This window comes from Choloepus didactylus, chromosome 12 (assembly GCF_015220235.1).
Source record: "Choloepus didactylus isolate mChoDid1 chromosome 12, mChoDid1.pri, whole genome shotgun sequence".
In the NCBI taxonomy this organism is placed as follows: Eukaryota; Metazoa; Chordata; class Mammalia; order Pilosa; family Megalonychidae; genus Choloepus; species Choloepus didactylus.
The window spans coordinates 21,696,228-21,722,358 of NC_051318.1; the positions used below are offsets into that span (position 1 = coordinate 21,696,228).

The 26,131-nt window shown below is 43.6% G+C and overlaps 1 protein-coding gene across 11 annotated transcripts in view; it reads right to left on the minus strand.

The window, feature by feature from the left end:
• The window catches only part of MCF2L (MCF.2 cell line derived transforming sequence like), a 334,795-nt gene that overhangs the window by 117,380 nt on the left and 191,284 nt on the right, over positions 1-26,131 (minus strand). For all 11 annotated transcript variants that reach the window (XM_037799621.1, XM_037799618.1, XM_037799615.1 and 8 more), the window contains exon 2: positions 13,490-13,573. In XM_037799621.1, coding sequence (XP_037655549.1) covers positions 13,490-13,573 — 84 coding nt within the window. The remainder of the gene's footprint in view (positions 1-13,489; positions 13,574-26,131) is intronic.

Here is a 26,131-nt window from a genome sequence, read left to right on the forward strand (position 1 = left end):
TCAATTTAAACTCTTGCTTCCTCCTAGAAAATTCCTCAGGTCCCCAACAGCAAGAGGCATGCTGCCTGGGAAGTCGGGTTCTCCTGTGTGTGGTTCCCAGGACTAGAACGACAAATCTTCCCTCAGATATTAGTTAGAGAGGGTGATTTCAAAGCCTGTTGGGGATATAGCTCACCCCACGTCTAAGCTTTATGTAGTACCCCTTACGATTATTCAGAGTTCAGAGCAACTTCTAAAATTTCAGCGGCAATCATTGTAAGAGTATGATGACGAGACAAAGTGAGGTGAGCCTTTCGGTACAGCAAAGTACAATGAAAACAGTTGCCGTCCACACCTGCTCTTTGTTTTCCTGAAAACAGGGCTCAGAACAGAACCCTCAGGGAATAGGGAAGCCCAGGCATCAAGCAGAGGCCCCTGTGTACTGTGTAGCAGAACATTTGGATGGGGCTTTCTGGCTTCAGTTTCCATCGAGAATTCCAAAGTGAGTGTTAGCTCCCTCCATGTGCAGCCTTACAAACGGTGTGGCACGGGACCCCCAGCTAAGTCACTGGCATGCAAAGGGTCAGAGGGCTTGGCAGAAAGATGGGAGAAGCGGCTCCTAGGGAGAGAACTCTTGGCGGTGGGGGGTCCCCACCCCCTTCCAGGGGAAGGGCCGGCCCAGTGAGAGGAGCCCGGGTTGCCGACCACACAGAGAACTGATTCCTGTCCCTGCTCTGGGAAGGCAGCGGGGCTGATGCCTGACTCTCACCTGAGAAGCTTAGAGCAGACTGCGGTCCGCGGTCCTCTGCAGGGCATCTAGAAAGAAGAGGAGGGCCCACGGACAGCTCTGGAGGTGGTCTGCAGAGAGCAGCTGCCCGCGGTTTGTACCTGCAGAATTCCTCAGCACCAGAGATGTACCGGTCTTTTCCAGACACCAGAGATGGTCGTGGGGCAGAGGCAGGTTGAGCTCCATTGGGTACCATTCAACAGGGCTGCCTGGAGCAGCAAGGAGGCCTTGGCGGGAAGGAGCTGTGGTGCCCACACATGTCCAGGGATGAGGAAAGAGGCCCGTGACCTCTGGGAGAGGGCTTCATCGCTTGGTGAAGGGGCCAACAGGACCCTGGCACCCAGCAGAGAACCTCTGAAGGCCCATAAGAGTCAACTTCAACTGTCTGCGGGTCCAGGGAGGAAGGGCCCGTCCCCGAGCTCGCCCCTCTCCTTGCCCTCTAACACCATAACCCTGGTGGGGCAGAGGAGGAGCCACTTCAAGAGGAGGCAGATTAGGGAAAGAGGTGAAGACCCCTGGCTCCTCCCCACCCCAGACGTCAGCCTAGAGCAGGCCTGAGCTGGGACGGTGGATGCAAGGGTAAGGGAGAAGATGTCACCCTAAATCAAGTGTGAAGTGAGGATTATTACTCAGAACTGAAGGATAATAGAGTATTATCTGGCCTGCCCTTTAAGTCTTTGCTCCCCTTTAACTCCATACCCTTTACATGAAAGAGCTAGGTTTTTTCCTATTTAGTTAACAACTCCTTTATTACATGATGTTTGATTGCTTGTTGGCAAGGCAATTTAATAAAAATCTATTTTCTTTTATGTTTGAATTCAATGTTGGAGGAGCCAAGGGGTCCACACACACATCAATTCATCTGAAGTCCCAAATGCTTAAAGAAAATGTCTTCTATAAGCAGGTAAGGTGCAGGCCATCCCCTCCTGGCAGAGTTCTGCTCCACCAAGTGGACGCTCACTGCCACAGCCCGGGGGAATTGTAATTTCCTAGGTGGAATCAGAGTCTGATTCAACCATGTCAACTCTGCAGCCATCTTGGTGATCTGACTGTTGCATTGGGAATCACCATTTTGCTTTAATGAGAAAATAAAGATTTTTCATTTTTCTTACCAAGTGAAGAGAGAAATCCCAGTCTTTCCACTGCTATCCAAGAAATAAGCCCCAAAGTGACTCCCTGATATAGTCAATGCCAGGCTATCAGGCATCTAAAGTGGGTGTTAGTTAGGTACATCTTACACTCTCGTGAGAACCTTCCACACTCGTCGGAGCAAACCAGAGGACTGTACTGGGGGCAGACAACCCAGAACGAGCTCTTCTCTCCTGCATCTACACTCAGTTCCACTGACATTGGCCTCAAACGCAGTCCTCCAAGGCACCAATGATGCTGAAGTGCCTCCTGTGAGATTCACAAACATCCACATCAACCCACACCCATATGGCTTCAGGACACAGTGCACTGCCGCCATCTATGTTTGAAAAATCATGATCCTGACAGGACACTTGGGTAAACTGGCACCTGCTTCCACTTTCTGGATTAACGGAAGGTGGTTAAAATTCAAACTGCCTCCAGTCTTCTGTCATCACTAAGACATATGGTATCCAAACTCACAGTGTTTTGCAAATAGACGTTGTTCAAACCCAGGATGATTTTTTTTCCCATTAGTATCCATCTAGTGTAATTAGGAACAGCTTACTAGTTTCTAGAAGGCTTTCTGGCAGTTACACACCAACCATGTGTTGAAAACAGCAATACTACTAAACTAAATCAAATGTGGTATGAGAAATACAGAATGCTATCTTCTTTTTTTTTCCTTTGGAAAGAAAGTCTATTGGTTTAACAAAACACGGCCCTATACCTTTAGCTTGAATATAAAGTAATGGTTCAGAGAGAAAGCTTTGGAGTTAGGATGCCTGGGTTCAGCCACCTGCAAGCTGTAGGACCTTCTGCAAGTTACTTCTATTTCAGTACCGTAATCTGTCATGCATATATGTGCACACACACAGCAAGACACACACATACATATATACATACCTGGGGTGGCTGAAAGACTTAAATGACTTAAGACTTAAGTGAAGATTTTAGTACTGTGACTAACACATAGTAAGTGCTCAATAAGCCTTACATTTATGGAAGAAGCATTAGGACAGCCAAGCTGAGTAACTGAGGGACCCCTAAATAGAGAAGAGTAAACGTGCGTGTCTTTCATGATACATTTTCTTTAGAGATAACACGATTTAAAGGATTTTCTCCTTTGTAGTGTATCAGCCAACATGTGGTCTTAGTGATTTTCTTTTACATCTCAAAATCTAACACTGTAGTTTAAAAACGCAACCACACCCATTGCTTAAGAATGAAAACTGTCACACAATTAATTTATTCTTATTGATGGAAATGCATCACATGGATCCTGAGTTATTAATTTCTGGGTAGAAAAATCTTAAACAAGAAATAAATTAAAAAAACTTTATATCGGTACAAAGATGACATCAAGAAGGCATTACATTTCTGAAAATGTATATTAAATAAAAATGAGAAACTTTTACATTTCTAGAATGTCTTTGTCAATTCAATTTGTTCTTCATATTGATTTTAGTTTCATATGTACTAGTTCAAAAGCCATATGACCATCAGATTCCTTAAAGCAAAACCCAGAGAGAAGCAAGGTGGGCACGTGACCCTGCTCTAAACTCACAGAGGAAAGATTAAGAAAACTCAGACCAACGAGCAAATCTAGCTTGGACTGTGTCCTAGACATAAACAGCATATACATCTAAAATTAATTCTAGAAAGAAAGGACAGTTACCCTTGGGCAACTGAAGCAACAAATTTAAGTTTCTGAGTGAACAAACACTCTTCAAATGTGATATAATTTAAACTCACTGGACTCACTCCACTAACCCCAGCAGAGTGAGTCCAGTGCAGTGAGTCCAGTGAGTCCAGTGAGTTTCAGGGAGTCCAGGGGTCTTCTACTCCTATCTTCCTAGAGCTGACTGGTTAGATACACTGCCAACCAATTGCCAGATTCAGCACATATTCATTGCCTTTCTACTGGAAGACAACTCCTTTCTCCATGAGTCTTCAGTTTTGGACTATAACCATATGAGAAGAGAGATCCCATATGCTTTATTTGTCTTCTTACAGAACCAAGTAGATAGCTGCTTAATAAAGACGCAAGGTGATGATGGCAAATGAAGTAGTTGTGTCACTACAGTATTTTGTACACTATTCTACCTAATTATGGTGACGTTTGAAAGCAACAAGCATAACTGGAAGTTGATTTAATTATGCCACAAAACCTAACCGTACAAGTCTATCATATCTATAAGAGCCAAAAAGAATAAATTCCTCTTGCTGGAGGACTGCGAGTAATCAGAAAGCAGGCCTGGTGCAGCTGTCTACACCTACAGCAAATTGCAAGTGACAAGCCATGGAAATTATGGTGCTGGAAAGAGGTTGTAGGAATTACATCCAAAGTAAAACAAGTACTAAGAGGGTGGGGTGGGGAAAAGAAAAGGAGTGAGGCTCTGAACCCTATTGGAAGGAAGCCTTTCAAAGGCAAAGGACTTACCCATCTGCATTTACTTAGCCTGACAGAGGAGACACTTCAAAGAACTGGCATTCGGCAGTGGAGGGGAGGGAAGGTAAGAAAAGACGGGGAAGGGGCCGTAAATCAGAGTGAAAGAGAACGCCAAAAAGAACCAAATGTAGGCTTAAAACTTTGGAAATGGAATCAAGTTTTAGTTCAGTTGGCAAAGCAGTCAAATTTAAGAATGTTGGCAGACATCCGGGGTAAGGGTAACAAATTAAGAATAGCTCATCTATTGGGAGCATATGGGATACTTCATGCATAAGAGGACGTTGCAATTTTGGTTTTATTAATCTTCACTGGAATTCAAGCTCTTATATGAAGTTCTGTTTCTTAACACAAAGGGGTTTCTCACATGTGGTTTTTACTCAAAATGCTCTCATAACTGCAGAGTCACTCAATTAACAGAGTCTGACACCGAAGTCCCACAATAATGACCACAAATTTCCAAGTTGTGATTTGTGTTTTCCCATAACAGTCAAGGTCAATGTTTTTCTCTCTCAAAAACTCATATACATAGTCAGACAAGAGAGTAATTTCAGTGGAACTTCAATGAATCCAGAAGTCTTCTACTCCTACCTTCCTAGAGTTGACTAGTTAGAAAGGGATAGCAATGATCACACAGCTCAAGAATTTTTGGGAGCCATTCTCCGGGATTAGTTTAAGACACGTTCCTTAAGACATATTTGGCAACAGTGATTTATTACTCAAAACAAGCAAAGTCATTTGCAATTAAGTTTGCTGATTTGGGTGAATAATATTGCTTATGGTCAGTAAATAAAATATGACTAAAAATAAAGTTATTCCTTATATCATTCAAAAGGGAATTGTTAAGTGTTTTAAGGAACGTCAGCATTACTAAATTAAGTGTTTGGCCTTCTAGGCTGGCAATTTTGAGGAAAAAATTTAATTTATAAGAGTAAGGGTCTGTAAATTAATTCAGACTTATTACATCACAGTCTCATCTTGTATACACTCAACACAGCCTTGTTACGTGCAGCTGCCCTTCGGGTCAAATCATGTATTGACTGAGATGGGCAACCTGACTCTTGCGTCAAGATTAGACGTTCAATAGCTTCACTTCTATCCTTCACTCCCAACAGGACAAGTATATACATTACAATTATTATGACTTTCAACTCATGCTCTATAGCGGAGAATACTTTATATTCTCACAAAGTATAGAATCCTAAAGAATTAAATTTAATAATTTTTGATCAACAATAATTTTGTACTTTTTTAATATTCTGTCGGTTTTAGATGTGGGAGAAGGATTTAACAAGAGGTACTCATATACATAAGTCTATATCTGCTAGCTCTCCATGCAACTGTCAGTACCTAATTATGAGTTACTGAAGAAGCACAAGTTGTTTTACTCTGCACTGCAAGGAAGCAGGACAAAGCTGCTTTAGATAAATATGGATGAGGAATGGTATAGAGCTCAAAGGCAACCAACATATCCTGGCTAGGGAAGAAAATGACTCTGGGTAGAAATTCTTAATGTTAAATTTCAAACGGTAACTTGTTACCAACTCCCTAATAAAGACAAGCGGTCTAGACTACCTTTGGTTCATAAGTTTGGGCAGCTACAAAATTGGCCACCCGATGACAACAGGAGACCTCAGCAGTGCACAGAATACCATTCTAATTCTGTCTGAACAAGAGGTTCTTAACCAGGGGCAATTTTGGCCTTGACTCCCACTGCAGGACACTTGGTGATGTCTGGACACATTTTTGATCGTCACAACTTGGGCCTGGGTACTTCTGGCACCAAAGGCCAGGGACGCTGCCGAACAGCTCCAATGCCCAGGACAGCCCCACAGCAAAGAAAGAGACGGCCCAAAATGTCAACAGTACAGAGGCCAAGGAACCCTGGGGTAGACTTTTTCAGTTTACAAACATTTTTGTGCACATTCTGTCATCTCACCTGCTTGTCACAACAACTCAGTGAGGTGAGCAGTGGGACACAGACCCTCACTCTCCAGATAAATAAAATGTGGCCTGTTCAAGGTCACTGCAGAGCTCAGCCAAATTTTTTATCTCTGGACAACCTGCACATGATGACAGATTTTCTCACTAGGGTGGGGGCGGGGGTAGAGTTTTGGGTAATAAAATGAACTGTCTCAAGATTTTTATGAAACAGGGAATGGCACACACATATAAAAGCAAAAATAAAAAGGACTGCATGAAAGATAAGTGCTTCATGAGGCAAGGAAGGCAAGGAATTGAATATTTCCATTGGGTAATGAGAGTTTCCCCTGTGGGAAATCTCTCTGTCGGAACCATGTGGAACAGAGACCACAACACAGCTCCCTGCAAATTACAGAGTAATTACTTTTCCCTCAGCCCTCTGCTTCTACCTTGTCTTAGCATCTACTTTATTCTGTCTTGTTCTGTGGTTTGATGCTGAGCCTCTCTTCTCCACTCCAGCCTGGTTGTAAGTTCCTTGAGGGGAGGCACCAAGTCCCGGCACTATTTTTATGAATCTAACACCGTGCCCTATTTTAATACATACTAAATAAGTATCTGCTGAATTGAACACTTGTTGAGAGAAGAAAAAAAGCTAAAGATCACATAATACTTCAGAAAATGAAACTGTGATAAAAGCAGGCATAGGTTTAAAAAAAATTAAATAATGTCAAAGCAAAAAACAAACAAACAAACAAAAACACTAACTGTGCTGGTTTGGATGTACTATGTCCCCCAAAACACCATGTTCTTTGATGTAATCTTGTGGGGGCAGATGTTATTAGTGTTGATTAGATTGTAAGTCTTTAAGTGTTTCCATGGAGATGTGACCCACCCAACTGTAGGTGATAACTCTGACTGGATAGTTTCCATGGAGGCGTGGCCCCGCCCATGCAGCATGGGCCTTGATTAGTTTACTAGAGCACAATATAAGCTCAGACAGAAGAAGCGAGCTTGCTACAGCCAAGAGGGACACTTTGAAGAATGCACAGGAGCTGAGAGAGGAACTGCAGTTTACAGAGACATTTTGGAGATGGCCTTTGAAAGCAGACTTTTGCTCCAGAGAAGCTAAGGGAGGAAAAACACCCCAAGAGCAACTGAGAGTGACATTTTGGAGAGAAGCTGAAGCCTAGAGAGGAACGTCCTGGGAGAAAGCTGTTTTGAATCCAGAATTCCAGAGCAGAAGCCAGCCACGTGCCTTCCCAGCTAACAGAGGTTTTCTGGACACCACGGGCCATCCTCCAGCGAAGCATTAGCAAACTAGAACACTAACCAAACAAAAAACTAGTTGATAACATGCATTGGGACTTCTCTCTGAGCACACTTGACCTCTAACCGGTGCTCAAAACCCAGCCCAAGTTCTATCTCTTCCATGGAGCCTGCTCTCAGCATCCCAGCAAATCCTTTCCTTTGGGAACCTCTGTAGAGTTTAAAGTCCATATCACATGGCTCAGCAACGATGTAACTTAGAAACTCAGTAACTCCCGGAGGATTCATGATTCCAGATTCTCACCCCAGGTAGACTGGAGGCCACCTTCAGGAAAAACCATGCCTTATACTTCTTCTCTACCCCCTGCAGTGCCCACTATCCGCTGAAGAAATCTGAAGCAACAGGGAGGTGACTGAGAGAACGCCTATGGCATTTAAGGGGAAATCTAATGAAAAACTCCATCATTCTAATTTCCCCAAATTTGATAATGGTGCTTATGATGATATGACAATGATGACAATGAAGATGATAATGGAAGGCTAACACTGAGCACTTCAGGCATTAAGACCTTTAGAACTTTCTACCTTATGGGGCTGTCGTTACTACCACTGTCCCCATTTTACAGATGAGGAAACCGAGGCACCAAGAGGTTATGTAACTCACCCTTGGTAACAAAGCTGGTAAATGGCAGAACCAGGGTTTCAATCCAGGTAGTGGGGCTCTCGACTACCTCCCTAACAAAAATAAGAGCTAATAGGTATTGAGACATTTGTGTAAGGCACTGTAATAAGTACACTACATGATTTAATATTTTTTAAACCTCAAAGAAACCTTAATATCCCCATTTTACAGAAGAGAAAACTGAAGGTAGGCAAGGTTAAGCATCTTGTCTAAGATCATAGAAGCAGCAAGGGGCAGAGGTGACGTCCAAGCCCAGAGCGTTCGCTCGGGGCCCCTGCTCTTTACTGCCACACTACAGAGGCACTCCTATTCCATCTGAACTCTGCACACGATGCGTCTTCACCATTCCTCAGCGTTAGGCGTGATAAAAATGGCCAGTGGGAGGGAGTATACTCTGTGCTCAGAGAGACAAAAATAATCAAGAGTTCATGTGGCAGATATTTACTTTAAATGTTCCTGATTCTATACACAATTACTTGTTCCCCAAATCTCTGACAACTAGAGGGAAACAGTAGAGTAGCAAGTAATATAGCTTGCAAGATAAGGCAAGGTGGTTTTAGGGAAAATCCCATGACAAGAATAGAAGGTTTGAGCTATAATGTACCAACTATTCCAAGAGATGGTATAGACTGTTAGTGGATTATATATGTGGAATGAAGATACAGATATTCACAATCCATTACTAATCTTCTGTGGCAATATCCATGATTTAAGAATCCCCAATTTACAGGGATATCTGAATGGTCCTTGAATGTGCTTATCGGATAGAGGAAGACGTGGGGTGAATAAACATCTTCACATGTGCCCTCAGCCCCCAGGGAAAGCGTATGGGCTTGTCACCGATGATGAATCACCTGATGATACTTGAACATGCACAGGGAAAGCAAATCGATGCAGAGCACATGGAACTTAAAAAGAAAATTTCATCTTGAAAAGAAAAAAATCTGACACCAATCCTTTCCAATACCTTACATTTCCTTGCTATGACATTTCACATAAACCATTCCCTGCACCAAAAGACCAAGGAGTTAAGCAAACATCGTTAAAACAGGGCTGAGTCTGTGAAAGAGTGGGCTTCAGTGGCAGTGAGGGGCAAACCCGTGACCAAACCACAGGATCTACAAGTGGTAAGTGAAGGGAAGGATGGCTGATGGAGAAAACCTGCATTTCCTTCGAGTGCAGCGAGACGACCCTAATTCCAGTGGACATGGTCATGCCAGGGACAGTAAGGGGAACACCGACCACCAGGGTGAGGTGTCAAAGCAAGAAAAACTAAGAAGAAACTCACTGGCAGCGCAGTGGGTTGAGTGGTGGTCTCCAAAAGACCTGTCCAAGCCCCAATCCCTGGGTTGTGTGCATGTGACCTTATTTGGAGAAGGGGTCTTTGCAGATGTGATTAAGTTAAGGAGCTTGACATGAGGTCATCCTGGATATCTTGGTGGGCCCTAAATCCAATGACAAGTGTCCTTCTAAGAGAAAGGTGGAAGGAGATTTGAGACAGAAGAGGAGAAAGACCGAAATCTACAGAGAGGCTGCTGTGCAGGTGCAGATGGAGGCAGACACTGGAGTGATGTGGCCACAAGCCCAGGAAGCCAGGAACACCTGGTGCCGCCAGAAGCTGGAAGGGGCAGGGCAGGTTCTCCCCGAGAGCCCTTGAGTGAAGCACAGTCCTGCCAACACCCGATTTTGGACTTTTGGCTTCCAGAACTGTGAGAAAATACATTTCTGTAGTTTTCAACCATCCTGTTTGCAGTTATGCATTACGGCAGCCACAGGAAACTAATTCAGGCACAAAAGAGAACTTTCCTGATTGAAATCTGGAAAGCCAGAGCAACGGCAGGTCAGGAACGTAACCAGCAGAATTGCCAGACAAAGTGGGGAAAGGGAGGCAAATAATGAACTAAGAATATGAAATTCATTAAGGTATCCATAAAAATCCATGCAAAATCTGCTAAAGAAATAGCCACCTACATCAATTCATTTTAGAAATGCTGATAATCATACTAACAACCACAACCGCAGACAGCAGCCTGGTTTGCCAAAGCACCTGCATCCAGGTAGGCCACGAGTTACATCTCAGGATAAGATGCATTCAGCAGGTATTTAGGGAGTGCCCTGTGGTCCAGGCAGTGCTCTAGGAGCTGGGGGTGCAGCAATGGACAAAGACACAGTCCCCGTGCAAGGCAAATGTGTTCTAGTAGAAGAGACAGAAGCTAAACAAAATAAATGATAATATGGTAAAACAGAAAGGGATCAAAGTTGTTTGAAGCACAAAGTGGAGAGGGCAAGCAGGGCATGCCGGAGCACACCACTCCACGGAGGGTGTTCAGGAAAGGCCTCATGGCTGGGAAGGTGCATTTGAGCAAAGGCTTGAAGGAGACGTGAGAATCGGCCATGAGGATAAGAGGGGGGAAAGCATTCGGGACAAAGGAGACAGTTGGTGCCAAGGCTCTGAGGTTGGCATGTGCCTGGATGTGGGAGGCCAGTATGATGAGGAGCAGATGTGGTCAGAGGGCTGAGGGGGCCCAAGGGTGAACAGACCAGACTGTGCAGGGCCTCCTAGCCCATGCAGGGACTCAGGCTTCTATTCTGAGAGGGACAGGGGCCAGAGGAAGCTACGATGTGACTTAACAGGGTCATAAATCTCCGTGGGCTGAGCCTTCCACAAGGGCAGAGCAGGAAGGTCAGTTAGCAGTGATGGATGTTCCAGGCACAAGACGACGGTGGTTTGACTGGGTGGCAGCAGTGGGTGTAGTGATAACTGGTCAGGCTCTCCTTGTCTTCTGGAGGTAAGAACACACAGGATTTCCAGATGAAGTGGGCATGGGGAGTGAAAGAAGAAGTGACTTTGTCTGTGTGACTTGGAAGGATAGTTTTCATTAACTGTAATGAAAACTGAGGATGGTCCAGGTTTGGGGACAGGGGATCAAGAGAGTTTTAGACATTTAAGTTTAAAATACGGTATTTGTTTTCCAGCACTAACAAGTTACCACAAACTTAGCACCTTAAAACAACACCCATTTACGAGCTCACAGTTCTGCAGATCAGAAAGTCTGGGCATGGCTCAGTGGGGTTCTCTGCTCCAGGGTCTCATGTGGCCAATACCAAGGTGTCAGCCGGGACGGTGGCCTCACCCGAGGCTCGGGGTCCCTTCCAAGGTCATTCACGCTGTCGGGAGAATTCAGTCCCTGGCAAGTAAAGGACTGAAGTCCCTGCTTTCCTGCTGGCTGTTAACCGGGAGCTGGGGTCAGCATTTAGAGGCCACCATCCTTCCTTGCTGCACGGCCCCTCCATCTTCAACGCCAGCAACAGAGAATCCCCATCGTACCGACCTCCCCAGGAACTTGGAGTCGCTCATGCCAGGAAGGGCCCCGTCCCTTTTAAGGGCTCAGCTGTTTGGATCAAACCCACCAATAGTAATCTCCACTTCTTAAAGTCAGCTGGTTTGGGGCTTTAATTACATCTGCAAAACCCCCTCACCGGATCTTGACTTGCCATTTGATTGAGTAACTGAGTTAAGGTTTGTGTACCTGGGGTGGGTGGGGGGAATCTTGGGGTCATCCTAGAATTCCGCCACCACAGGGATCTATCGGAGATGCTGAAGAGCAGTTGGATGCATGAGTTGGGAGTTCTGGAGAAAGGTCAAAACTAGAGGCATAAGTTGGAGAGTCATCAGTGAATTAAAGCCAGGAGACTTTTGGGGATCACTGAAGGAGTGTGAAGAGGTTGAGGAGATGAGAAGAAACCACCAAAGGAGACTGCCCATTTTTTAAGCTTTTCACTGAGGTTGGTTCATGACCCACGTTGATGTTTCATCACCTGCACTGTTGGGACATTTTCGTTTTTCCAAATGTTTTCCATTCTTCCCTCCATTAAATCAATGCATATAAATAATTCCTCACAGTAAACATTCTACTAGGAAATGTATGAAGTTGACAAGTTTCCTCGGAGGCCCCGCTTCTCCTGCTGAAAATCGCACAACTGCTGTCTTCAATTCATGTTTAGTGCTTCTCCTGGGCCCAGATCCCGGGCGCCTGCGGGGGCCCCAGGCTGGATCTGCCCCGACGGCCCCCTGCCCCAGCCAGAGGAGCGGCTCCCGGAACCTGCAGGGACAGGCCCGTGGGGTGGGGAAAGAGCCTTGGCCTGGTCGTGCCCCTGCAGGGGCGTAAGCCTGGTTGTTTGCTCTCAGGTGCAAGAGGGAGGCACCCCATTCTGCTGGCAAAGGGAAGAGGTCCCAGGCTGTGAGGAGGGGACAAAGCGGGAAGGCAGAAGGCTGAACAGCTGAAAACACTTTTTGTCTGCAAAAAGTCTCAGTACTGGATCCTCCCTAATTGACAGGGTAAGGAATGAACACACATACATACATACACACACACACATATAAAAAATTTTTTCTGAATTAGCCTGGGCAGATAGATTTGTCCAGATGGAAAAACTGGCACAAGACACTCCTCTGAGGCTATGTTCTTGCAGGTACTTTGTCATGCCTGGCAAACGACAGGTCTTTAAAGCCTCAACACCTGAGCATCATCCCAGAGGCTGGGAAACCAGGGATCCCAACAAGACCTGTGCAACAGGGCAGCCACGGTCGCCACTGGGCTGCATCTCTCCCGACTAGAGGCAGAGCCTGAGAGGAGGGCAGCAGCCTGCAGAGGGGCTGAGGACACCGTGCAAAGCAGTCCTCCTCCACGGAGCACCGAGCCAAGCCAGCCGAATCAGAACCCGCTGCTGGCAGTGCCATCTCCTCACTCAGAGCCTCCGGCACTCTGGAACATTCTCCGAGAAGACAGTGCGGGCAGCAACCAGGTCTTTCGTCAGTCAAGAAAGCCCTCCCTAAAGCACCTGTACTCAACAAGAACTGAAGCTGACTTTACCTTAGCCATCCAGTTCTTACGACTTTGATCTAGATTCGAAGGGACCAGGTGTCAGGAGCTGCTCCGGGCTGTGTCTTTCCCAGGACACTGACCTACCTCCGCCGTGTCTCATCCTGCTGCCCGCCAACCCCCAGGCAACACACCTCTCTTGTACTCTTGCCACTAAGCTGCCCACTAACCACAGGATCATTAAAGTCATTTACTTGACCTCAGTACAGTTAAATCCAAAGTAGGCTACAGGTCCCACCATATGTATTTTTCCAAGCTCTGATCTTGTGAAATGAATTGATTAGGAGCTAAGGCCACACGAGGACTGGGGAACTCCAACAAAACTCGAGCTCCGTGCATACTCTTTTCCTCCCTCCACCCTGATCCCCCACTCACTGGCTTCTAGAACTCACCAGACAGGTAAGCAAATCGCTTCTTCAGCTGGTCTTTAATGTCAGCAGCACAGAGCGGAACGATGTCCTGGTGCATGATTTCATCTGTGAAGAAAGAGCAAACAGACACAATGCTGTCATTTAATGGAAACTCTGCCTCATGCTCTATAAAATGCCAAGTCTGGATTAGCCACACACAGAGCCGTGCACATCACAAACACCTAAGGGTATGAGCAGTCACGTGTGTGGAAAAAGAAATTTTGGTTTCCAATACATGAAAACTTTTGTTTCTTAGAGGACACAAAGCTGTATGTTAAATGATTCACCATTTGTTTTTAAAAAGTAGTATGTGTAAGAATCAGAGAAGGAGAGAGACACAGAGAGAGAGACAGACAGACAGACAGACACAGGCAGACAGACAGAAGCAAACAAAAAAGAGAAGCAAGGGCAAATAGTAAAAAAGGGCTAGGATCCTGGGAAGGACTGACTCATAAAATAAATACTTAGTGGACAGCACTTAGTACAAATATTTTTGGTCTTACGAGTCTCCATCCACATTTTGGAAATGGTCCTAATGAACTGCCAGTCAATGAGGAAATTCTGGCAAATGTAATGGGTCCATATCATCCAAAAATATACATCAGGGACTACTCAGAGGTTGGCACCATCCTTTTTGCCTCATCATTTGCCTGACACCGAAGAGATTGAATGGCAACATCAGAGATAAGTGGTAAGTACACAAGTCCCTAAACTAAATGATGATTAGAAAGATGGCTTCCAGCAATCTGTATGTTGCAAGTATCTAGATCAGGGGTCTGGAAATAAACTGGTAGGGCTTCATACCACACCAGGAAGGAATCAAACAGAAGCTAGAAGGTTTTGCAGGACTCCCAAGGGAAAAACTAGATAGAGTCACCCAAAGATTTTTGGTCAGTCTGCAATGGATAAGTCAGGACTTTGGCAGATGCACCAAGAAGCTTGATACATTCTTTGTGTCATTAGGTTCTTCTGCATTTCAGAATCAACTCCAGACTCACACACATGATTGCTAGCCAATGCTTCTTTGTTGCCGGGTCCCAGATGTCCAGCAAATTTTACAGTCTGGAACATTAATACAATTTCTCCATACAAGACACGTTATGGCTCATGACCCATGCTGATGACTTGTGAATTACTTAAAGGTTCATATCTATACACAGTTTAAGACCAGGCCATGCACAGCCTGAAGATATGGGTCATGAAGATCTTTTAACCTGAAGAGTTCCAATGGAGCAGCAAAATATTATCTACAATATGTCAACCTTAAATTCTGCCTTTCTGGTCCTGTAAATAAGCAAGTGTAAACAGGGTGACACAATTAAACATACAGAGTCCCCACAGCTCCCTAGAGTATGTATCAATTGTGGAATTACCAACCACTATGACTGGTTTATCCTTCCACTCTGAAGACTACCCTTGCATCGACTGGGCACTCTGGAGCTAAACAGAGCATCAGTGCCACTTGCTGAGGAGTCAAGGACATAAATGATACTTAATGCTCATCAAATTAAAAAAATCAGTAACTCCTGCTGAGTTTCATATAGATAGCTCAATGGCACAGAAAGCCATTCTCCAATATGTAATGAAATGTCTCTACAATTGTTTTCTTTTGTGGGAGAACCCCAGAGTTAGAAACAGTGGCTCCACGAAAACTTGAAGCAATAAAAAAAAATTCCAGATGAGAAGATTTATGGGTTTCATACATCTCATTTTTATTGACTGGAATACGTATTAGGTACAACTGACATGGCAACCTAGAATGGGTGGCTGGAAATTCAGATTTTACTTTTTTTTTTTCTCTCTCTCTCTCAACAGGAATAGTGGAAATGGAACCTCATAGTATCTTTCTTCAAATTCAACTTCTGTTAATTGTAGGGGAAGCACATCATTGAAACACATACTATTGGGAAGCAACGTCTTCCTAAAGTTTTGAGAAATTTCAGGGGCAAAAGGAAATATGCAAGGATACTCTTAACCTGCGTAAGTCCTTTAACAACCGGGGACTGTTTAGACAGTTTTGATACCAACATCAGTGATGAGCTGCTGATGAGTTGGGCTGGACTGACCAAGGTTTACCAAGACCTTGACATGATCTAGAAAAGCATCTTACCCTAGATCTCTAGATTTCCTCATAACTCAACTTCTACACTTCATTAACTTGTGAGGGGAAAAAAACGTGTCAGTGTATCTGATGGTACAAATTTCTACAGTAATTCTTGGACTTCATTCTGAACGACTTTGAAAGGTAGAGCCTTCCAGATAGCACTGTCTCTTAGGGGAAGGGGTGGCATTCCTGAACACGTTTCTGGAGAGTGGGGGCTCACTGTTCCCTGTGTCCAGCTCACCCTGATGGCAAATGTCTTTTTCCATGTATTAGATATTACCAATCATTCCTTTAATTCCTGTGACGTGGGACAGTCTCACTGGCTAGAGTTTTTGGACCATTATAAACATGAAGTTTGGGTTCATTAAGAGACTCCTACAAAGGGCCTCTTCTGTCCCACCTTCCCCTCTAGGCGCCACCCATACTCTTGTTCTTCTAGATCCTCAAGCGGGCCAAGGTCCCTCCAGCACTACAAGCCTTTGCACAAGCTGTTCTCTCTGTAACACTTTCCCCATCTCTGTTTATTAGTCCAACCTTGCTCAATTCCATGCTGAGATGACGCCTTTCCCAACCTCCTAGTCTTGGCAATGCCCTCAAGGCATTCCGCGTCTTCCTACACAGCAAGGACCGTGTCCTCTATGTGCCTGTGACTCAACACTGCGGCAGGGACCACACCTCGGTCCATCACCCAATACCCTAAACTCCTAGCTCCATGACTGCCTGTGGTGGGAGCTCAAAGCTCTCGTGCTGAATGGACGAATCAAGAGGCAATAGAATGGATAACAACGTTTCAGAGCATTGTTTAGAATTCAACCCATTTGGCTAAATTCTTTATGATTTCCAGGATTTCTGGTCTGCCGTGGGAACCAGGAAGCACAGAGCACATATATCGTGCTACATATCTGGCTACAACAAAGTTAATCTCCAGCCCTGGCTGTGGAACCTAATACTTCTTGAATTTTCTAGGTTAGAACTAATTTTAAATATTGTACATTAGATCAAATGCCCCATTTTAGGTTTGGAAAATGTGGTTACTGTATCCCACAGAGTATGTCTGGAAATGCCACAAAGATCAGTTCATATGAATGAACTATTATATCTGTATCTTAATTGATCACTGGTTGCTCCTCATAAACTGGAAACAATTAAGGACATTTTCCAGCTGCTTAAAGCAAAAAGGTTTCATTGCTTTGTCACAGAATGCCTTCTTTGACAGTAGCCTCTACAATATTAAGCACATTGAGTCTTTTGTTTACTTTTGTAATTTTTCATCTTTCCTGATTTTTTTGTACCTACTCAAGTATGATTAGACAATTCTGCAATTTGTGCTAATAGTTTTTTTAAAGGTCCTGGTGCCATATATTTAATTTTGTATATATAAGACTAAGAAAAGTATTGAAGAATTACACTGTTATGATCTAGCTCAGAAGGAAAACTAGAAACTTGATAACAAGCATAAGCATTAAGTTACACAGGGCCTCGTTCATAGTTTCATTTGTCTTGCTGCTTTTTAAAGTCAAATGTCTTGGAACAGGAAGTGGGGTCATTTCCCCGTCAATTTCATAAAAGGGTTCAACAGAACTCCTCTGTGTGAGTACAATACATTATAGATAACTATGCGTTTTCCAACATTCCTGTCTCGGTCCAGAAATAAATGGGGACTCTCAAGTAATTATTTCTACAACAAGGAATCAGACCTAAGAAGGAAATAGTAAGGGCCTCAAGCTGGAGAGGGTACAGGGTGGGAGAAGACATGCTCCCCTACTTGACAGGGCTGCTTTCTTTCTGATCGCCCTACAGCTCAGGATAGAGGGAACAGAAGAGGCCAGATAGAAGAGGGGCAGTGACAGGCCTGATATTTCCAACCCCCACCTGCCACCCCACCCCACCCCACTGCACCCCACCCCACCCCTGCCTCCACACTCTCTCTAAGAGCCACGTGAAAAGGCTGTTCTTACCTGGCATACTATAGGGGATACCACGGCAGCCTGGCCCCTGAAGCGAGAAGGTGGGAGCAGCCCCACTGCTCATCTGACGCGTTAGCTCACCTACAGACCTGTCTGGGGGAAAGCACCTCATTCACGTCTAAGTGTAGTAGGAGCTCAAAGAAACGAGGGGGGAATAGGGGCTAGCCAGGCTGAGGAAAAAGGGGGGATAATCCCAAATACTGAACCGTATTTGCACAAAATAGTTACCCCTAATTCCAGCTTGTTTTGGTAGGGAATTTAAAGTCTAGGTCAGTGGGATTATTCTTTTTTCTTTAGATTTTCTTGTTCTAAAAAAAAAAAATTTACTAGTGAAACAAACTTCCTTCCTCTTCAAAACTGTCTCAAGGATTTGTCTTACTTTTTTTTTTAATTCAGTTTTATTGAGATACAATCATCCATGGTGTACAATCAGCTGTTCACAGTACTATCATACAGTAGTGCATTCATTACCCCAATCTATTTTGGAACATTTTCCTTATACCAGAAAAAATCAGAATAAGAATCAAAAAATAAAAATAAAAAAGAACACTCAAATCATCCCCCCATCCTACCCTATTTTTCATTTAGTTTTTGTCCCCATTTTTCTACTCATCCATCCATACACTGGATAAAGGGAATGTGATCCACAATGTTTTCACAATCACACTGTCACCCCTTGTAAGCTACATTGTTATACAACCATCTTCAAGAGTCAAGGCTACTAGGTCGGAGTTTGGTACTTTCAGGTATTTCCTTCTAGCTATTCCAATACACTTAAAACTAAAAAGGGATATCTATATAACATATAAGAATAACCTCCAGAATGACCTCTCAACTCCATTTGAAATCTCTCAGCCACCGAAGCTTTGTTTTGTTTCATCTCGCATCCCCCTTTTGGTCAAGAAGATGTTCTCAAAGGATATAATGGAAATTGGGAGGCAAAATGGTTTTGCTTTCCAGGGGAATTGGCTGGATTGTATTTTGCCCACACCTGTCTACCTGCAGAGGCATTTTGTCCCTCCGCTTTACTGAAGAGTGGGTGTCTAAGGCAGGAAGAACAAACAAAGAAACAAAAGAACATACAACAAGGTATCAGAGCATTTTAGAGCTAGACGGGACCTGGAAAATACATTCAAACCAACCTCCCTGCTTACAGATGGAAAATGCCACGGGTTAAGGCAGCTCCAACGCTTTAGGAAGAACCGTGAATTGAGCTCAGAAAGTCTGGTCCCTGCTGTTCACTGGAGACCCTGGGCAGACCCTAAACCTACTTCAAAGGGTGACGAGCATAAGAGAGACCTCTGCCAGATCCAAAGTACTACACAAAAGAGGGCAGACAGCTGGTGAGAGGCAGTAGGCCACCAAGTGAAGTCTATTATTTTCTCCTTTTATTTATACCTGGCTATAAGCCCACAGCCCAAAGGCTTTTGTTTATTACCAATCAAAATATAACAGTTATGTCTTTTCAAAGTCCAAGGTTGATTAGTCAAATGGAATTAGTTCACCAGTTCATTTGGGTTGAACACATATTCTACCATGCCCATCAACAAGGATCACCAAATCAAGGAACAAGATGTCTACAGAAAGGAAACATTAGAGAAGAAAGTTGGGACAAAATTTAATTTTAATAAGGACACCTGAAGCTACTGGCTTCAGACAAGTTTGATTTTCTAGCAAAATACAGGAGATGAGGGTGGAGTGCCTGACATTACAATCCCTGGGTAAGCCAGCATCTAAGTAACTGTTGTTGAAATATTTAGGAGAAAGAGACAGTAGGTAGGGATTTTTACAGTTTTATTTAGCATATATTCTGAGGGCTCTGTTTGATTTAGTCGTTTGAGACTTACACTGATTTGGTTGGCAGAATTCTCATTTATACTACATTCTGAATTTCTTCAATGGATCATTTATTTCTGGGTTAGGCATAAAATTTCAAAACAAACAAAATTTAGCTAATTCACTAAATGATCTCTTTTTTCCCCTGATCTTAGAAAGCGAATCCTTACAAACTTTAAAATAAAAGACCATATGTGAAAAGATGCTCATCCTCAATAGTAATCAGGGAAACACAACTTCAACCATAAGGAGGTACGATTTTACCCACTCATTTGGCAAGAATTAAAAAGCCTGACAAAATCAAGCATGGCAAGGATTTGGAGCCATCGGAACTCTCACATGTAGATGCTTGGAGTATACATTAGTACAACCACCTTGCAAAGCAGTTTGGAAACCATTTGGAACTCGATAGTTTATACTATTTAATTGACGTTCAAGAAGTGCATATACTATGACACAGAAAAGCTCCTTCTAGGTAGAAACTCCAGAGTTGTGATAACTTTTAAATGCTGGTCAAGTCCACTAGTCCAAAGGGTCTCCAAATGAAGCATGCATAAGAATCACCCAGAGGACTAACATGTTACATATAATTGTCAACAGAGTGCCACCCACAGTGCATTTTGGTAGTTTCAATGCCATCCCATTGCATTCCACACTGGCTATGACCCACTAAGTTAATTTCAAACCCACTAGTACAGTGGTTCTCAAAGAGAGAGGCCCCACCCAGGTCAATGCTGATGCTGAGGCAAGTGGTCAAACCCATGCTTTCCTTCAATTGTTGCACAACAGACCAAAGATTGAGTTTCTTTCCAGCAAAGTCCACCATTTCTATCTGTCATATAGGTAAACATTTGCCCATTTATCAACACCCATTTTAGAAAGGGTCTCTGACTGAAAGAGAGACCCCCTGGGCAGCAGTTTCAGCCAGGTGAGCGTCCAGTTTGTGCCCTTCACACTTAGACCAGGCCGGGGGGACTTGCACAGAGTGCTCTGGATATGAAGCCTGTGCGTAGACTTTACACCCTGGCTAGTGGATATTAACACCACACTCCCAACCGTTTCCAAGGGCACAATACATCGCGTTAGAAACAACTTCTTCAACAACTTTTGGACGCTGCTCAATAGGACGTTAACTGTATTACTTCTCCTTGTGTCTACATGAAGCGGGACAGGTGACTGCCCATGGCGGGTACCTGGCAGGGATGCCACACTCCTCTCGTCTTTGTCAGTGGCAGAAACCCAGGCCTGGCGAGGCCTCAGAATCCTCTTCAGTGCAGGGTCCAGGCAGCTACACCCGCCACTCAGAGATGGCATGCAAGACAAACTCTGCTTCCTATCCCGGACCCAAATGATGGAATGTAAACCGCTGTTCAAAGGCCTGTTCCCTGGAGGAGAAATTCTCACCTTTAGAGGGTCTGGGGCTCAAGTTCCTAGAACATAATTTCTTTGCATGTTCTATAGTACCCTGTCCTAGGCTCAATGAAAGAAGGACTGTATAGTCAGAAAAGTTTAGAAAGTGTCATAGACCAACTCTCCTATTTTAGAGATTCCCCACGCACACTAGTACATGAAGGGCTCTGAAAAGTCATGCAGTTTAAACTAGAATTTCCCAATCCCCAAACTTATTCAACCATGGATTTTAATTTTATTATTATTATTATTATTATTATTTTTTTTGCAGGGGGGATGTGAAGGATGCTTATAACACCTACTATACCCTGCAGAATTAATGTTGGGAAAAAACCTCCATTGGAAAATGCTACTCTGGCTAGTCTATTAAAATGAAGAAAAAATCTTAAATGAAATGCTAATACAAGCTTCCACTGAACCAATAGCACAGATTAGTTCAAGTGAAAAACAAATACAAAAAAAAAAAAAAAACCCACAACAAAACAAAACACAACACACCAACTCAAGTCAATCAAGAAAGCAAGTATTTCTTCATCATCTACACTATGCCAGTTGGCAGAATGAAAAGTACAAGAGAAGTATAAGAATTTATTAAGAAATTTACAGTCTGGCTCTGGCTGGTACAAATAAGTTATGTTTTAACTGTTTCGATAGAACATATTTAGTAGAAATAATAGTACATTACTAAGTACTTTTTGTGTATTAATGCATTTACTCTCACACGAACCTGAGAAGTGGGTACATTATTTTCCCATTTTTTTGGATGGGTAAACTAAGGTGGAGAAAGGTTGAGTAACTTGCCTAAGGTGGTGATTCTAGGGGTAGGAGGAACACAAAGAAGGGAGGGGGAGGTGGAGGTTGGCCAGACTGAGGTGGCTTCACCGAGATGAGTCTTCAACTAGATTGTGATGGGAGGGTGGGTGGGATTTAGCAAGGAGAGATGCTAAGGGAGGTAGCATTTCTAACTTGGGAGGAGGGGGTTGGCTTGGCTACGGAGCCATGGAAAAGAATTCCAAGTAATGGGGAAATAGAAGTCGGTCTTCTCATGCGCCCCTCCATGGCTTAATCAGAGCAGATTACATCAACAGCAAATTGCCATGGTCCTCACTGTGATATCTGACTTTGTGAATCCCTTATCCTTTTTATCAGCAGCCGGTGAAATATTTAGCAATTAGCAAAGGTATTTAAAATCATCAAGTAACTTGTATAAATTCATCTTTAGAGTCTAAATATAATTCTGATTCAAGATCTTAAATCAACTCTCTTTGCTGCAGGCAGAAAGGATAATGCCCGGGTAAATAGATCCAGGGTTCGGGTTTATGAGCCCCTGCATTTCTCGCTGCCATCCAGTGCCGGACAGGGGTCTCATACTGAACAGATCGAGAATAACGAAGTTGAGAACTCTCAGGGGGTAGCACACAAGCAAGCTAATTGCAAATGTCTTTAAGCCTAAAAATGGACTCCACACTTTCCTCAGAGGTTTACAAAGATGCACTGTGCGGAATTTCTTTGCTTTTGTGTAAGCTTCAGTGAGCCACTTTAATGGCTTACTGGAGCCCAGGGGCTGCCTTTTCCACGGCCTGAATCAACGGTGATGTGCACGAATCCCCGGTTTCCCAGACGCCAGCACTGTGCGGCGCCGCAGTGCACGGCAGGGTGAGGAGCTGGGTCCAGGGCCAGACCGCGTGAGGGCTTGCCCCTGTGCAGCCAGTCAGTGACCAGGTGACCTTGGGCAAGTTACTTAACCTCTCTGAGCTCAGCCTCGTACTCTGTAAAATCAGGCTAATGCTGGGACCTACCTCACAGGGTGGCTGGTGAGTTGCGTGCACGAGCACACTCAGTGTTTGGCAGAGAGTGGATACTTAACCGCTACGGATGAAGAGCCTGGGTTTTATCTCAGCCAAGACCAGTGTGTTCTGTAGCCAATTGTTGCTAGCTCGAGGGTTGGGTTGGCTTTCCAAATTCCAGTCTCCATTTCCATACCGAGGACATCAACTGGATCTGCCCCTCTTCCCTCTGTTTTGCTGTTTTTTTGCTTCCATTACCCTAAAGAGGAATAATGGTGCCAACAAGAAAGAGGCTTTTCCCTCATAAACAGTGGAGGACAAAGTTTGAAGTAGTAGTTATTAGAGCTACATGTAGCTTTCTTCTGCTGCTGGTAATAAATAATTGCCAACATTTTACTACAAAAAAGGCAATTTTATGTAGTTCAACCTTATAAATCCAGACTACATTTATACATATATACTTGACAAAGTCTTTAAGAAATAGAATAATGGAATTAAAATGGAAGGTGCTAAAGATCAGAACAAAAACATTAAAATGTCCTCATAGTTTGCGTTAATTTAAAGTGCTTTTTAAATACTTTATATTTAGATAGGAATTATCATTCCTAAGGAGCACATTCAGGAAGTCCCATACTCAGGAAGACTAAAAGGGAAGTGCCCTGTGGAATTGCATGGACTGACTGTAAACTCTACTGCAATTTCAGGAGTAAAGAATTGCTGTTGACCTTGATACTGCACTGAACGTGATTTGCCTGGTGTACTTCTCTGCCATTCAGCCTTCTGAGGGGTAATTTTTTGAGCAGGTTGCTGGTTATTTGGATTTTTCAGTGATCACTGACTTGCTGAAGGTCCCTGGGCTCTATATTCCAAGACTAGGTCTGATCGGTTGAGGGTTAAAGGGGTTTGGGTTTCTTCACTGGTAAGGAAGGGGTTACAGGCCCTCCCTAATCCGTGTCCTCTCCAAACTCCTGTCATGCAGCATCCTCCCTGTGCTATGGAGTCCAGCCATGATAACCTTGGGTTTTCCAAGGTGTAATAAAGCATCTGATTCCAATTTTGATATCCAGTCATTGACCTCTAGCCCTCTTGTTCCACATGTGGACAAGCCCAGAAGAACGCCTGCACATTCCCTCCCTACCACTCGCAAACAGCTTGTGGGAACCCTCACGTCGACTCCACCCCAACCACAACAAACCATTCCGGACTGGCTTGGGAGCCTGCCCATGATGCGAACAACAAACCTTTTCATGCCTTCTTGGTGCACATGTGACGTCATTGGTCTAGATATACAAAACAGTTGTCAGTGAGAGGTTCATCTGCTCTTGGCAGATGACTACAAAACCCAAGTGTGCAAAACACATCACTTTTTCCTGTTTTAGGTCTTTACACCGTGGAGGGCTCCAACAGCCACTTCCAGGTGTGAGAATAAAATTAAGTTTAGCTTTCACACATGGTGATATGGAATAGGGGAAATGGAGACTCAGGTATAGAAACTCCTGAAATAGCCTAGTAACTCATTACCAAACTAGCTCAAACCAGCTCTGCGGTTAAACAACAAAGCAAAGAGGCCACCTAAGCATAGGAGTGGTGTCAGTGCCTTATATGGGCATAATAGTTATAGTCAGGGGTGGAGAATTGTTTCAAATGTTTCAACTTTGCACTGGTTTGCTTGTTTCAAATTTGCGCAGGAGACTTATTTCCAATGTTTCAATTTTCGCGGATTACTTAGACCTGTCAAATAGGCTGTAACCTCTGGAGTATCCAGCCAATGAAGAAACAGGGGAGGGACTTGAGTGTTAGGCTTAGGGAATAAATAGTACTGTGTTCTATTGTTTGGGGTACCAACCACCATATTTCCGTTGCGCACCTGTTCTTGCAAGATCGTGAATAAAATCTTTTCTCCAAGTTGGGTGAACGTTTATTACTTTTCAGATACAGCACTTGTTCTCACACAGGTGGGCCTCATCACCTGTTGATCTTTATCTTTCATCTCTCATTCAGCCAGAACTTTGTCCAAATAGCCTTCCCTGACTCCCATAGCTTTGGCTGCTCCTCCCCATTGCAACATTTCCCACATTTATTATAATTTTTTCTCTCTCTAGAGCAGTGCTGTCCAATAGGACTTTCTGAGAGGATGAAGATGTCCCACATCTATGAGGTCCACTGGTGTGGCTAATATGCTTAAGGAACTGAATTTTAAACTCCATTTAATTTTGATTAATTTACATTTCATAAGCCACATGTAGCTAGTGGTTACAGAACTAGATAGTGTAGCTCTTGAGTTTGTACAGAAAGCTTGGGGTGGGGGTGGGGGTGAGCTGGGGCCATACTGATCTTGCTCACCATTGCATTCCCAACACTTACGTGGTATCTGGCACACAGTAGGCACTTGAATATTTGTTAAGTGAATGAACAAATGAATGAATGGACAGCTAGCTTGCTGCCCTTGGGTAAAGACTGTTGCTATGATGCACATTTCCTGGGGTACTGGAGATCCATCTTTGAATATGGCCCCAAGTATAACGTCACCTAGCACTTCCTTTGACAAAACCCAATACCACTCTCTCTGCTTTCATTAAGAAGAAGAGCAGATAGCAGACAAGAGAAAAATATTCCTTAAGTATGATTTTCAAACTATACAGTTTCTGACAGAAAAATCAAGTAGACTGCTTATCAGTTAATTAAAACATTAGTAAGTGTGAGTTTGATGAGAGAAGCTTCTTGTATTTAATGTAGACCTAACACACCCTAATTAATAGGGAATAAAAGTGATAAAAAGAGAGAAATGAAATATTCCCACCAAGAAAACAAGGGAAGAGACATAGCATTTGGCAAAAGTTGAGGCAGGAATCCCAAAGTTACCTGGAATTTTTCTTCAGTGACAAATTTATTATGTGTGCTTTTTCAGGGAGATACACAATGAGTCTTAAGAAACTAACCTTGGACAAGGAGATTGGCATTTTCTCAAGTTTAAGAGGTATCCCACTGAGTCAGGATGATTAAAACCACCAGAATAATAGCACTGAGTCAGGGCCAGGTCTTGGAAAGGTCCAAGTTTGCCAAGTCAGCCTTAACCTCCTGCGCCTCTTTCTGTCTTTAACACTGTCCTCACTCTCATTTCCATTTCCCTGATGCTTTGTCCTCATGTCTCTCTTAAAGATGCCAAAAAAGGTCTTGTATTTTTCTGATATCAGGACGTAAAGATGCTGCATTCATCCATTCTGCAAAATGGATTATAAAGGTTGGTGTTTTTTTTTTTGTTTTTTTTTTTATCCTTCAAAGGCTCAATACAAGAACTTTTCATGACGTGAGAACAGTGTAGAAAGTCTGTTGTACTTTTAACCTTCCTTTGTTGCATATAATTACCTCAAAATGACCACCCCAGAAAGGTCGGTTGATTATGTCACAGAGGCACATTATTAAATGTGTTGTCAGTCACTGCAATTCAACAAAATTAAGTTCAGTGAGGTTACCCACCCCCCCATTTTGTAACCCTCTTCACAGCTGAATTAGACTACCT